At 44.1% G+C, this 14,099-nt stretch overlaps 1 protein-coding gene across 4 annotated transcripts in view; it reads right to left on the bottom strand.

Moving 5' to 3' along the window:
* TOP2B (DNA topoisomerase II beta) overlaps positions 1–11,306 on the bottom strand; it is a 62,623-nt gene extending 51,317 nt beyond the window's left edge. For 2 of the 4 annotated variants that reach the window (XM_027529798.1, XM_027529800.1), the window contains exon 1: positions 11,223–11,303. In XM_027529798.1, coding sequence (XP_027385599.1) covers positions 11,223–11,288 — 66 coding nt within the window. In that variant the 5' untranslated portion in view covers positions 11,289–11,303. Of the gene's footprint in view, positions 1–5,533; positions 5,552–11,222 lie in introns of those variants that run through there. The other 2 variants (XM_027529799.1, XM_027529801.1) reach the window with 2 other exon arrangements.
* Positions 11,307–14,099: the final 2,793 nt, after the last annotated feature.

Below are 14,099 nucleotides of genomic sequence, written 5' to 3'. Positions count from 1 at the left end.
CACTCCCACATACAGCTAAAGACAATGAAAATGCAAAGTAAACCCATGTTAAAACATTCTCCATATATCTACAATTTTGATTTGTGATTAATCATTTGTGATTTATACATATGAGGATGCCATAACTGACTTTTTCTAAAGTTCAAAAGCTGGCTGCCATGTTAGAAATGCACTAATGCATTGAGAATTTTTAAATTATAATGAAAATGTCAATATATAAAAATCTATTTTAAAATATTAATCTATTTTATAGCATTTTGTAATACTGCTGACTTTTAATAAAAGAATATAGATTTAATAATTATCAAAGATACAACCTTTATCAAGACTATTTCTCAAGTACTAGAAAAGAAAAATTTTCAATAAAATAAACTCCTAATTTCAGAAAGTATGTACCAAGGTCATTCTGTAAAAAGAAAGATTCTTCCATTTACAGAGTGGTCACCTGATACACAGCAACTTGGGGCAATCACTCACAGTGTGTTTTTCTGTGGGAGAAAGAACTGCTGCCAAAGAGGGGAAAGGAGATGGTTTGCCAGTTGGTGCGAAAAAGGAACTGAGCCACTCCTTCACATGAGGCAGAGAAATCTCACCATCACCAAGCCAGCAGGAGACGGACCAGCAAAAGCGTAGCAACAAGCCTCTTGTGTCCTCTGCAGACGCCCTCAGCGTCCACATCACAGCTTCACAACACTGCCTCCTGTCCTCTCCCTCAAGGCTGCCAGGCTGTGATACCCATTTTATCACCCTATAACCACGGAGAGGGCCATGCTATCTACCCACCACTAATACAAACAAAAATCACAATGTGTCTCCAGAAATGCCCTCCCAAACCAAGGGACAGGAGAGAAGTCAGAAGATGAGGGATACTTCAATATCATAAGAAATGCTTAAATGTCCACAGTGAAAATAAAAAATACTTTCTCTAAAAAGAATCCAAGTCAGAAAGAAGTAAAACTGTCACTAATTGAAGAGGAAATGATATTATGTAGAGAACCCTAAAGACTCCACCATAAAATTATTAGAACTAATGAACAAATCTAGGAGAGCTGCTGGATACAAAATCAAAAATCCACTGTGTTTCTGTAAACAGTGAACTGTCAGAAATTGAGAAAACAATCCCACTTATAATGGCAACAACAAAAATTAAAATACCAGGAATATATATATTATATATAATATATAATAATATATACAATATACAACATATAATAATATAGTGTGTGTGTATATATATATATCATATATACTTTGTGCAGCATGCAGGATCTTAGTTTCCCAACCAGGGATTGAACCCACACCCCGTGCAGTGGGAGTGTGGAGTCGTAACCACTAGATGGCCAGGTAAGTCCCTACCTAGGAATAAATTTAAACAAGGAGGTAAAAGACCTCAATATTGAAAACTATAAGACACTGATTAAAGAAATTAAAGACAAAAATAAATGGAAAGAAATTCTATGTTCATGGAATAGAAGAATTAATATTGCTAAAATGTCCAATTTCCCAAGGCAATCTTGCAGATTCAATGTAACTCGTATTAACATTCCAACACTTTTCACAGAAATAGAATAGACAATCTTAAAATGTATATGGAACCAAATAACTGAACCGCCCAAGGAATCTTGAAAAAGGAGAAAGCTGGAGCATCACACTCCCAAATTGGAAACTTTATTATAGGGACTTCCTGGGGCTTCCCCAGTGGCTCCGTTGATAAAGAATCTGCCTGCAGTGTAGGAGACCCAGGTTTGATTCCTGGGTCAGTAAGATCCCCTGGAGAAGGAAATGGCAACCCACTCCAGTGTTCTTGCCTGGAGAATCCCATGGACAGAGGAGCCGGGGTGGGGGGGCTACAGTCCGTGGGGCCGCAAAGAGTTGGACTTGACTGAATGCAAAAGTAGGAAGTCAAGAAACACCTGGAGTAACAGGTAAATTTGGCCTTGGAATACGGATGAAGCAGGGCAAAGACTAATAGAGTTTTGCCAAGAAAATGCACTGGTCATAGCAAACACCCCCTCCCAACAACACAAGAGAAGACTCTACACATGGACATCACCAGATGGTCAACACCGAAATCAGATTGATTATATTCTTTGTAGCCAAAGATGGAGAAGCTCTACACAGTCAACCAAAACAAGACCAGGACCTGACTGTGGCTCAGATCATGAACTCCTTATTACCAAATTCAGACTTAAATTGAAGAAAGTGGGGAAAACCACTAGACCACTCAGGTATGACCTAAATCAAATCCCTTATGATTATACAGTGGAAGTGAGAAATAGATTTAAGGGCCTAGATCTGATAGATAGAATGCCTGATCAACTATGGAATGAGGTTTGTTACATTGTACAGGGATCAAGACCATCCCCATGGAAAAGAAATGCAAAAAAGCAAAATGGCTGTCTGGGGAGGCCTTACAAATAGCTGTGAAAAGAAGACAAGCGAAAAGCAAAGGGGAAAAGGAAAGATATAAGCATCTGAATGCAGAGTTCCAAAGAATAGCAAGAAGAGATAAGAAAGCCTTCCTCAGCAATCAATGCAAAGAAATACAGGAAAACAACAGAATGGGAAAGACTAGAGATCTCTTCAAGAAAATTAGAGATACCAAGGGAACATTTCATGCAATGATGGGCTTGATAAAGGACAGAAATGATATGGATATAACAGAAGCAGAAGATATCAAGAAGAGGTGGCAAGAATACACAGAAGAACTGTACAAAAAAGATCTTCACGTCCCAGATAATCATGATGGTGTGATCACTGACCTAGAGCCAGACATCCTGGAATGTGAAGTCAAGTGGGCCTTAGAAAGCATCACTACGAACAAAGCTAGTGGAGCTGATGGAATTCCAGTTGACCTATTTCAAATCCTGAAAGATGATGCTGTGAAAGTGCTGCACTCAATATGCCAGCAAATTTGGAAAACAGCAGTGGCCACAGGACTGGAAAAGGTCAGCTTTCATTCTGATTCCGAAGAAAGGCAATGCCAAAGAATGCTTAAACTACCTCACAATTGCACTCATCTCACACGCTAGTAATGCTCAAAATTCTCCAAGCCAGGCTTCAGCAATATGTGAACCGTGAACTTCCTGATGTTCAAGCTGGTTTTAGAAAAGGCAGAGGAACCAGAGATCAAATTGCCAACATCCACTGGATCATGGAAAAAGCAAGAGAGTTCCAGAAAAACATCTATTTCTGCTTTAATGACTATGCCAAAGCCTTTGACTGTGTGGATCACAATAAACTGTGGAAAATTCTTTAAGAGATGGGAATACCAGACCACCTGACCTGCCTCTTGAGAAATCTGTATGCAGGTCAGGAAGCAACAGTTAGAATTGGACATGGAACAACAGACTGGTTCCAAATAGGAAAAGGAGTACGTCAAGGCTGTATATGGTCACCCTGCTTATTTAACTTACATGCAGAATACATCATGAGAAACGCTGGACTGGAAGAAACACAAGCTGGAATCAAGATTGCTGGGAGAAACATCAATAACCTCAGATATGCAGATGACACCACCCTTATGGCAGAAAGTGAAAGGAACTAAAAAGCCTCTTGATGAAAGTGAAAGAGGAGAGTGAAAAAGTTGGCTTAAAGCTCAACATTCAGAAAACGAAGATCATGGCATCCGGTCCCATCACTTCATGGGAAATAGATGGGGAAACAGTGGAAACAGTGTCAGACTTTATTTTTCTGGGCTCCAAAATCACTGCAGATGGTGATTGCAGCCATGAAATTAAAAGACGTTTACTCCTTGGAAGAAAAGTTATGACCAACCTAGATAGCATATTCAAAAGCAGAGACATTACTTTGCCAACAAAGGTCCGTCTAGTCAAGGCTATGGTTTTTCCTGTGGTCATGTATGGATGTGAGAGTTGGACTGTGAAGAAGGCTGAGCGCCAAAGAATTGATGCTTTTGAACTGTGGTGTTGGAGAAGACTCTTGAGAGTCCCTTGGACTGCAAGGAGATCCAACCAGTCCATTCTGAAGGAGATCAGCCCTGGGATTTCTTTGGAAGGAATGATGCTAAAGCTGAAATTCCAGTACTTTGGCCCCCTCATGCGAAGAGTTGACTCATTGGAAAAGACTCTGATGCTGGGAGGGATTGGGGGCAGGAAGAGAAGGGGACGACAGAGAAGGAGATGGCTGGATGGCATCACTAACTTGATGGACGTGAGTCTGAGTGAACTCCGGGAGTTGGTGATGGACAGGGAGGCCTGGCGTGCTGCGATTCATGGGGTCGCAAAGAGTTGGACACGACTGAGCGACTGAACTGAACTGAACTGAACTGAGTGACTAACTTTCACTTCTCCCTGGCAGCCCAGTGGTTATGACTCTGCACTCCCACATACCCCATGGCGCAGGCAAAAAAAGAAACAAAAACTAACTGTATTACTATTTACAAAGTAATATAGTAATAAAAACAATGTGGTAATAGCATTAAAAAAAAAAAAAAAGACAAATCAGTGGAACAGAACAGACCCCAGAAATAAACCCATGCCTATATGGGCAATTACTTTATGACAAAGTTGGCAAGAACATACACTGGGAAAAGGACAGTCTCTTCAATAAGTGGTGTTGAGGGACTTCCCTGGTGGCTCAGTGGTAACGAATCTGCCTGCCAGTGCAGGAGACAAGGGTTTGATCCCTGATCTGGGAAGATCCCACATGCCACAGAACAAGTAAGCCCGGGAGCCACAACTACTGAGCCTGCGCGCTGGAGCCCGGGAGCCACAACTGCTGAAGCCCAAGGCGCCCCAGAGCCCATGCTCCACAAGACAGGCCACCACAAGGAGAAGCCACACAGCAACGAGAGGTGGCCCTGCTCCCAGCAACGAGGACCCAGCGCAGCCAAAAATAAAATTGCAAATAAGTGGTGTTGAGAAAAAAAGGACAGCCACATGCAAAACTATGAAACTGGACCCCTATCTTACACCATACAAAAAAAACACAAGATGATTAAAGACTTCAATGTAAGACCTGAAACCATAAAAGTCCTAGAAGAAAACCAGAAGTACACGCTGTGACATCAGTCTTGGCGATGGTTTTTTTTACTTGACCCCCAAAGCAAAAATAAACGTGTAAGACTACAACAAACTAAAAAGCTCTGCACAGCAAAGGAAAACCATCGAACTTAAAAGGGAAACTACCGAATGGGAGAAAATATCTGTAAACCATATACCTGATAGAAAGTCATTATTCAAAATAGATAAAGAATTCATACAACTCAAGAGCAAAAACTAGATTCATTAAAAACTGGGCAGCAGACATAAATAGACATTTTTCCAAAGACGACACATGGCCAACAGGTATATGAAAGGTGCTCAGCGTCACTAATCTCAGGGAAACGCAAATCAAAAGCACAGTGAGATACCACTTCACACCTGTTAGAATGCTTATTATTGAAATAACAAGTGCTGGCAGAATGTGGAGAAAAGGAACCCTTGTGTACATTGGTGTACATTCTGTACACTGGTGTAGTCACTATCTAAAATAGTATGAAAGTCCCTGAGAAAATTTAAAATAGAATTACCATATGATCCAGCAACTCCACTCCCAGGGATTTCACGAGGAAACTGAAAACACTACTCTGAAAAGATATACGCACCCCCAGGTTCACTACAGCATCGTTTACAGAAGCTAAAACAAGGAAGCAACATAAATGTCCATCAGTCAAAGAATGGATAAAGAAAATGTGGTGTTTATATACAATAGAATATTATTCAGTCATAAAAAAGAATGAAATCTTGCCATTTGGAACAACATGGGTAGATTTAAAGTGGATTCGCATTTAGTGAAATAAGTCAGAGAGAGAAAGACAAAAATACTGTACAATCTTACTTATATTTGGAATCTAAAGCAAAACAAAAAACCAATGTGTATCTGTTTATTCATAGATACAGAGAACAAATTAGTGGTTGCCAGAGTTGGTGGGGGGGGGGGGGTGGAATAGGTGAAGGTGGTCAAAAAGTACAAACTTCCAGTTATAAAATAACGAAGTCCTGGGATGTAATGTACAGAAAGGCAACTATAGTTATCAGTGCCATGTTGTACAGTTAATAATACTGTGTTAAGAGTAGGTTTTAAAAATTTCATCACAAGGAAAACAATATGTAACTATGTATGGTGATATTAACTAGACTCATTGTGGTGATCATTTTGCAATACAAAAATTTTCTGACTCAAAAATGAAAATACTAATCACTGGATTTTTTTTTAATATAAAGAAGGGGAATACAAGTGTGTTGGGTATGTGTGTGCACGCGCACACATGGGCACTCACTCATCTAAGAGTTTACTGTGTGCAAAGTATTGCAGGAATTAAATGAATACTCTCAAGCCTCAAAGAAGTTCCAGGAAGTAGACACTACTAATAATGATTTCCTTTTTATAGCAAGGAAACTGAGGTTTGAAGAATTTAAGCTAACAAAGTTAGTATGGAAAAAGCTGAGTTATGAAACCAGGTGGTATGATTTTGTAGCCCATATTCTTAAAAGGCATCATCTTACAATGTTATTCAAAATACATATACCTTGAAGAGGAAGTATACTCCCTAGTCTTTCATGTGAAAGTAAAAGAAAGGTTATTAGAAAGAAGTATACACGTATTCCTCAGGAGGCTTTTCTCTTTTTACCTTGTGATATCACCATATCAAAGACAAATTGCTTTGGTTGTAACTTTTTAAGCAGGGTAATGTGTAAAGGATGGTTAAGAACATAGTGAAAGTGAAAGTGAAGTGAAAGTCGCTGTCATGTCCGACTCTTTGCAACCCCATGGATTGTATGCTGCTGCTAAGTCGCTTCAGTTGTGTCCGACTCTGTGTGACCCCAGAAACAGCAGCCCACCAGGCTCCCCCGTCCCTGGGATTCTCCAGGCAAGAACACTGGAGTGGGTTGCCATTTCCTTCTTCAATGCATGAAAGTGAAAAGTGAAAGTGAAGTCACTCAGTCATGTCTGACTCTTCGCAACTCCATGGACTGCAGCCTACCAGGCTCCTCCATCCATGGGATTTTCCAGGCAAGAGTACTGGAGTGGGGTGCCATTGCCTTCTCCGTCCATGGAATTCTCCAGGCCAGAATACTGGAGTGGGTAGCCTTTCCCTTCTCCAGGGGATCTTCCCAACCCAGGGATCAAACCCAGGTCTCCTGCATGGTGGGCGGATTCTTTATCAGCTGAGCCACCAGGGAGGCCCAAGAATCCTGGAGTGGGTAGCCTATCTCTTCTCCAGCAGATATTCCCGACCCAGGAATTGAACCAGGGCCTCCTGCATTGCAGGCAGATTCTTTACCAACTGAGCTGAAGCCCATAGGGCTGGTTTAAATCCCACTTTTGCCTTAGCCATGTAATGCACATTTTGTTACCTAATCTGTAAACTCCTGTTTCCATCTCTGGAAATGGCTATAATTTTACTGATCTCCCCTCTTCTTTAAAACTGGGTCCTATTTACATTAAGATTTTTTAAAATACAGAATAGGGTTTTTGTCTTTTTTTTTTAACATACTTAGTAAAATGCAACTGTTGCTACCAGTATTTAATGTATCTGAAACTACTGGTAAACACACTTGTATTCAGAAAAGTTAAAACAGTCTATAAAAACTGTTTCTAAATACTGCAATTAGTTACTTGAGAATGTATCTAAAGAACATTGCAACCTCATCACTTTTCCTAAGGGCAGAAGACTTCAGAAGTTAGTATGTCAACTATCTAATTGGTTAACAATAACTCAGTTTGGACTAAGTATCCAGATTTTTGCTAAAACTCTATAAAGGATACATAGTCTCTGACTTTAAGAGCTTATAATCTAATTGTTAAAACAAAGGTATCACACGGTGAAAGTTACATTAAAAAGAACATTTATGTTTTATGATCCATAAGGGTAACAAAACTTTGGTGAGACTTTGAGCTAGCCTTAAAGTGTTATTTAGCCTGGTAAAAAGAAGAGCAAGAGGCAGTCCTGTTGGAAGACAAGAACACAAAATGACAAAAACAAGCGTGATGCCCAGGGGACAAGTGAAGAGGGAAATCTAACTATGAGGACAATATGGAATAAATGTGAACTGGAACACAGTTTATAAAAAACTGACTTGAAGGTCTGGTTGAGGAGTTTAGACGCAAAAATAAGCCACTAAAGCAAAGTTTTTAATACAAATATTTAAATATTTATATACACAGTCCTGTTTCCTAGAAACTAGAAATATTCATGGTCAAAAAAGTTTTCTATTTCATTCACTTTTACTTTTAAAAAACTCCATGGTTAACAGTAATTTTATACTTAAGAAACTTGCGTTTTAGAAATACTGAAATATTTACAAATAAAGTGGATTTGCTTTGCTGCAAATAATAAGAAAGGGAAAGGTGAGTGACCTTGAGCTGATGACCACTGAAGCTTGATGATAGAGTCTCTGCATCATTCTGGCCATCATAATTGTATAGGCCTAATATTTTCCATTATAATGTTCTTTTTTAACCTACCAAATTAGAGTAGTACTTGGAAAAGATGAATATTCATATAGAGATTAACTGTATTCTAATATTTCCATACATTTATTTTTTGCAACAATTTAAACATGATAAAAGACTGAATGAAATAGATTATTAGTCTACAAATCAAACTTTACAAACTAAAAATTAATTCAAGAAATTCTGTTTGCTTCGGAGAAGCCTTCACAGCTGTTGTCAATTTTTACTCAAAATAGTTCTACTATAGTACTTATATTTGTCACTTATTAAAAAAAAATCTTGTTAAGATACTGCAAATCAAACATAAACGCAATGCACTGTTAAAAGAAGTTAACAGTGTTAAACCACTGTGCTTTGTGGTTTCAGATACTGAACGTAAACTTCGGCGAAGTGACCATGTTAACACCACCTGGTAGCACACATCCCAGCACTCGGCATTACCACACCCCCAGCTCCCTAAAAAGAACAACAGTATCACGGACTAACGCCATTTTTATTTCTTCCCATTACCCACAAAGAGGTAGCAACATAACATGTTTCAATAAAGCAAGCACAATTAACTGTCTTCAGAAATAGATGACCTCTGCAACAAATCCCTGAACTCTCGCAAAGGAATAAAATGCTTTCACTCTGGCTCAAAGATATTGTGTGAAAGCAACTTTACATCTCTTAATGTGTGCTTCTTGAGCTTCACTGACAAAGGCAAACATTTATTAAGCTCAGCAATGTGCTACATATATTGTCTCATTTAATTATCAATGCAACCTTATTTCACAGATGAAGAAATAGGTTTAGAAACATTAGACCCCTTTCTGCAAAGTCCCAGTGACTGTTAGAGACGGGATCCAAATCTCCATGTTCAATCTGACAAAGTCCATGCTCACAACCACTTCCCTATATTGCCCCTGATAAAATTTAACTATGGCCTATGGTCAGTGATGTGTATTATGGACATAAAGATGCCCACATAACCCAACTTAAATTTAAAGCAAGCATCAAGTCTTAAAGTGAACTTATTGAGTGATTACCTTTTTAATAAAGTTCTAATTCAACAGGAGGATATAATTTACAAATAAAAGAGTGATTTTTAATTTTCCTCTATTTCCCTTAATAGTTTTTATAATGAGAAAATATTTAATCAGTAAGTCAATTTTAGTTTCAAATGAATTTTTCTGATTTTGAATGATATCCTCTAAGTTTCATCAAACTTTTTATACGAATGAAAATTTTCCATTGAGCGTGAAAGAAAAAGTGGTCATTTAATAATCTACAAAATTAACTAACAGTAAACAAAATACTGCTTTTAACTGTTAAAGCTAACCAATTCAATCTTGGAACAAAATATTTACCATTACAGAGAATCAGCAGTTCTCAGAGGAAACACTGATCGGGCCTCAACAGTTCCAAACAGTGAATGAGAACCATCTGGCCAACACAGAAGTCTTGTTATTTTCAGAAGTTGTTTGATTTTAGCGACAAGGGTAAAAGGCCCCCAACTTCCATGTTCACAGGGATGGCTAACTTACTTGATTATCAACACCTCGTCTTTCCTGGCTCTAGTCTACTCATGCATACTATACATTACTGAAGTAAAACATGCAAAATTCGGTGAGATCCAGCAATGACAGTCTCCACGTTGGCATGCAAACATATAGTTTCCTGTTACCTGTAACATCCTTTTTACAAGGAATGCTTGTCAATATAGCAAAACTGCTATTCACCACACCTAACCCTCAAACAAACAAACAAAAAAAACAACGGAGAACTTTCTAAAAAAAAAAAAAAAAAACGCCAATACAAAAATTTCCTTAGGTGTTTTGGAAAAGGGAAGGTCCATCGAAAAAGTCCCCGGGAAAACGTAACGCTTTTTATTTTTCTCCTGGATACACAGCCAGTTGGCTGAGCTGGGCTGTGTGTGTATAGGAAGTGACCCTGGTCTGAACTCGGTGCTGAGCAAGTGAAATGCGGGTGAATTATCGATCCGCCGTGGGAATCGGATCCCTCTAAGGTCTTCCCTCCTCTACTACTTGGCCAGCAGGAACTGAGCGCCGCCGCAAGCCTTCAACTCCAGGTCGAACCACTCGGGTCACCTCTCCAACACTCCCCGCGCAGCCCCCACCCCGTCTGGCCTGCGATGCTGACACAGGTAAGCGCTGCTTTTCATAATCCCGCTGTGACACATGGACGCCCTACAGTGTAACATTCACTGCGGCGGACGGCATCCCGAACGCGCTTTCCACCCGGCGAGCCTCTCGGGACCGAAAGGTACTGGCCCGAGCCGAGTGCCCCGGCCAAACCCCTTCTCCTCCAAGAGGAGGGCGTCAGACACGGTTCAGCATTTACAATACAGACACGCGCGCGCGCGCACACACTCGCGGCCGGGAGCCTCTCCGGAGGCTCTCAGGACACATCTCAGGACACGGACACACACGCACCACTGCCGCCCCTCGCCCCCAGGCCTCCAGCACCGGGGAGGAGCAGAGACGGGGCTCCGGGCGCTGCTGACGGACGGCTCGTCGCCCCAAGTTTCAGGTGCGCGTTGCGCGCTCGAACCTCCGCCGAGGCAGAGAAGAAAGAAAGGGGCGGGGGGGAGGGTTCGGCTGGCAGCCGCCCCGACGGGGCGTGCGTCCGGGGGGCCGGGTTTTCCTGTCCTCCCGCCCTCCTCCGGCCCGGAGGGCACCCTCCTCCCCGCCGCCCCCGGCGCCGCGGGCGGGGAACAATGCCGCGACCCGCACCCCCGCCCGCCCCGCCGCCCCACTCACCACCCAGGTCAGCGCCCCGTGGCCGCCAGCTCCCGCGCCGCCGCCGCCGCCGCCCGCCTTGGCCATGGCGCGCCTCCTCCGCTCCGGGCCCGAGGCCGCCGCTCCGCCGCCCGCCGGCCGCCCGGCCCCCCGCTCCGCTCCGCACCGACCGCGCGCCCGCCGCGCTCCTAGCGGCGCCGCCCCCCGCGCCCCATCGCCAAGCCCGGGGCGGACGCCCGGCCGAGCCCGCTGAGGAGGCCGCGCCGCCCGCCGCCCTCAAACTCGAGGCGCGCGGCCGCGGCGCCCGGGCCTAGCGCGGCCCTGAGGCGGCGGCGCCGGAGCAGGAAGCGCCGAGGCCGGCGGTGGGCGGCGGCGCGGCCTCCTCCCCGCTGGGCCGAGGCCCCGAGTGCGGGCGGCGAGCGCGGCCGGCAGTCGGGCGTCCGGACGCGGCGGCGGCGCCCTGTCTCTCCTCGGGCTCCGCGGAGGCCGCCCCTCGGGGAGCTGGAGCGAGGTCGCCGCTGAAGCCGAAGCTGCGTGTGTCGGCCGCGTAGCAGCCCGACTTCCTTACAGCCCCTCGCCGAGACGGACAATAAGTGGAGCCGCCGCGGCCGCGGTCGCCTCCCTCCTGTCCGGCATAACACCGCACTCACACTCGCACCCAGGGAGGGCTGGGGAAGGCCGGCGGGGAGAGGGCGGGCGAGCGGCCTGCCCCGCTGTCACTCACGCCGCGGCGCCCAATCGGGGCCCTGTCGCCAAGCCTCTCGGCCTATCCCAAAATTCCAAGCCCCCCCGGAGGGGCGGGACCCGAGGGGGGGAAACGTCATTGCGGGTAGCAACCGAAGGGAAGACTTGGGGTTTTTGTTGTGTGTGTGTGTGTGTGTGTATGTGTGTGTGTGTGTGTGTGTGTGGTGTGGTGTCTCTGAGGGGTTTTTCCGTTTGAAGGCTGCGCAGGGGCTGCTGTCAGGGGTCACCTGAGGGCGGCGAAGGATAAGGGTCGACTTGGCCTCGGCTCGGCTTTGAATCCGCCAAGCTAGCTGTTTGCTCTAGACCGGCGGGCGAAGCTGGGTGCTCCTCGGCCCGGGACCGCGGGTGGGGGCCGGAAGAAGCCGGGGGCGTCCCGGAGGGAAAGTATTTTTTAAAGAGCGCTTGTGACCGCCGGCAGGACGTTGCAGAGCGCTGGTGCGAGGAGGGGCCCCGAGGCCCCGGGGGAGCGCCGCGGTGAGAGGAGCCTCTGCTCAGACCTGCCCCTCCTCCATCTCCTCTCTCTCCCCCCCCGCCCCCCGAAAAGGGACCCGGTCCGTCTGGAGGAAAAAACCCGCTCTGAAGGAACTTAGATGATAAAGGGGCGCGCCGAGAACGTTCCAGGGAAAGGAGACCCGGCGGCGTGAGGGTTCGCCTCGTCGGTGACCTTCCCTCTCCTCCAAACAATGAGAGCATGTCTCTGTCACTTCTGAGCCTCTTCGGTCCACAGCCGAGCCGCCTCCTGTCTTTAAGAGGGAGCACGTTTAACCTTTCAATGTCCCAGCACACGACTGAGGAACCGTGTCACTGACCTTAAAGCTTTCTAAGAAAATCACCCACACATGGCTTGCACCTCAGCCTGGCCGACGAAGATGGCTTGACTTCGGGTCCTGCTCTTGGGGAGAAATCCATGCCAGGCTGTGCCACGGGCTCAAGATAAAACCCGGGCCTTGGTTTCAAGTCGTTTATAACCTGACTCGAAAGACAGGCCAAAAGGGAGCTAACTATCATCCAACATGAGTACTTGAGGGCACGACGTGCCACCAAATAGCTGGGACAAGAGAGCTTTTTGAGAAGGTGAAAACCGTATTGCTGCGTGGCGAAACGGTGTGTTTGTGAACTTCCAACTGTGTGTTTCCCCTCGAGGGGAAACAAAAATGTCTCGGGTCACAGCTTTCAACGGACTTCAGAATCTAAAGAGGTGGAGAACTCTGAAAGGTGGAAATAATTTAAACATAGTTGTTCTTAATTAGCTCTCTAGCGACCATGTAATTTTGGCATATCTGGGACTTTAGTCCAGAACAGTGAAGCCTTTCTTTACCTTGAACTTGAGGTGCCAGCTTGTAAATCAGACCAGGGTCTAGTCTGGGCTGAACCTGATCAGCTAAGTATCCCTGCCTTGTTATTTTACCTTCAAGGACCTCTCTGCTTGCACCTCCTTAAATTGAGGATTTTTGCTCTTGTATTTACTGGGTTTTTACTTCTTCAAAGTACACATATATTCTACAGGTTTGAAAAGGGGTAAATAATTAAGGGCTCTGAGGTTTTTAAATAAAGATATATGCATTAAATAGAAGCCAAGCTATAAAATTTATACCCGTCTTTTTCTTAAATGTCAGTTTTCATAGCTCTTCGATCTCAAATTTTCAAATGAATAAAATCATATATTCAAAAGCCAAATGGGTTAAGGGAAATTCATGTTCACCTTTTCACTTGCTTCATATGTGAGGTACTGAGGTCTTTAGCCTTCTAAGCATGAAGACCCTCTAGTAAGTGTAGCAAGATTATTCTCTTGAAAATACTGACTTACCTTTAAAAATGACAAATAAAGGAGCTGTTGAATAGAAATGCAAATCAACAGTTTAAAGCAGATCTTCACAATAAATGGGAAAAAGTACCTAGATCACAAGCTTCTCATCTCCTGAAGACACAATGACCTGTTTAAACTCAAGCAGCCAACAACATGTATTTATGATAAAAGTGATTGTACTGAACTTCAGTGCAGCATTCCCTTCTGGGATTTTGTCAAATAACTTCCATTTACTGAGTAATCAGAGCAATAATTGCCATATTTAAAAAGCTTCTATGAGAGATCATAGGCAAAACATTATCTGACATAAATGGTACCAATGTTTTCTTAGGTCAGACTCCCAAGGC

The sequence above is a fragment of the Bos indicus x Bos taurus genome, chromosome 27 (genome assembly GCF_003369695.1).
Source record: "Bos indicus x Bos taurus breed Angus x Brahman F1 hybrid chromosome 27, Bos_hybrid_MaternalHap_v2.0, whole genome shotgun sequence".
Classification (NCBI taxonomy): Eukaryota; Metazoa; Chordata; class Mammalia; order Artiodactyla; family Bovidae; genus Bos; species Bos indicus x Bos taurus.
Note: the sequence above shows the minus strand (reverse complement) of the source record. Positions and strands in the feature narration are given on the sequence as shown.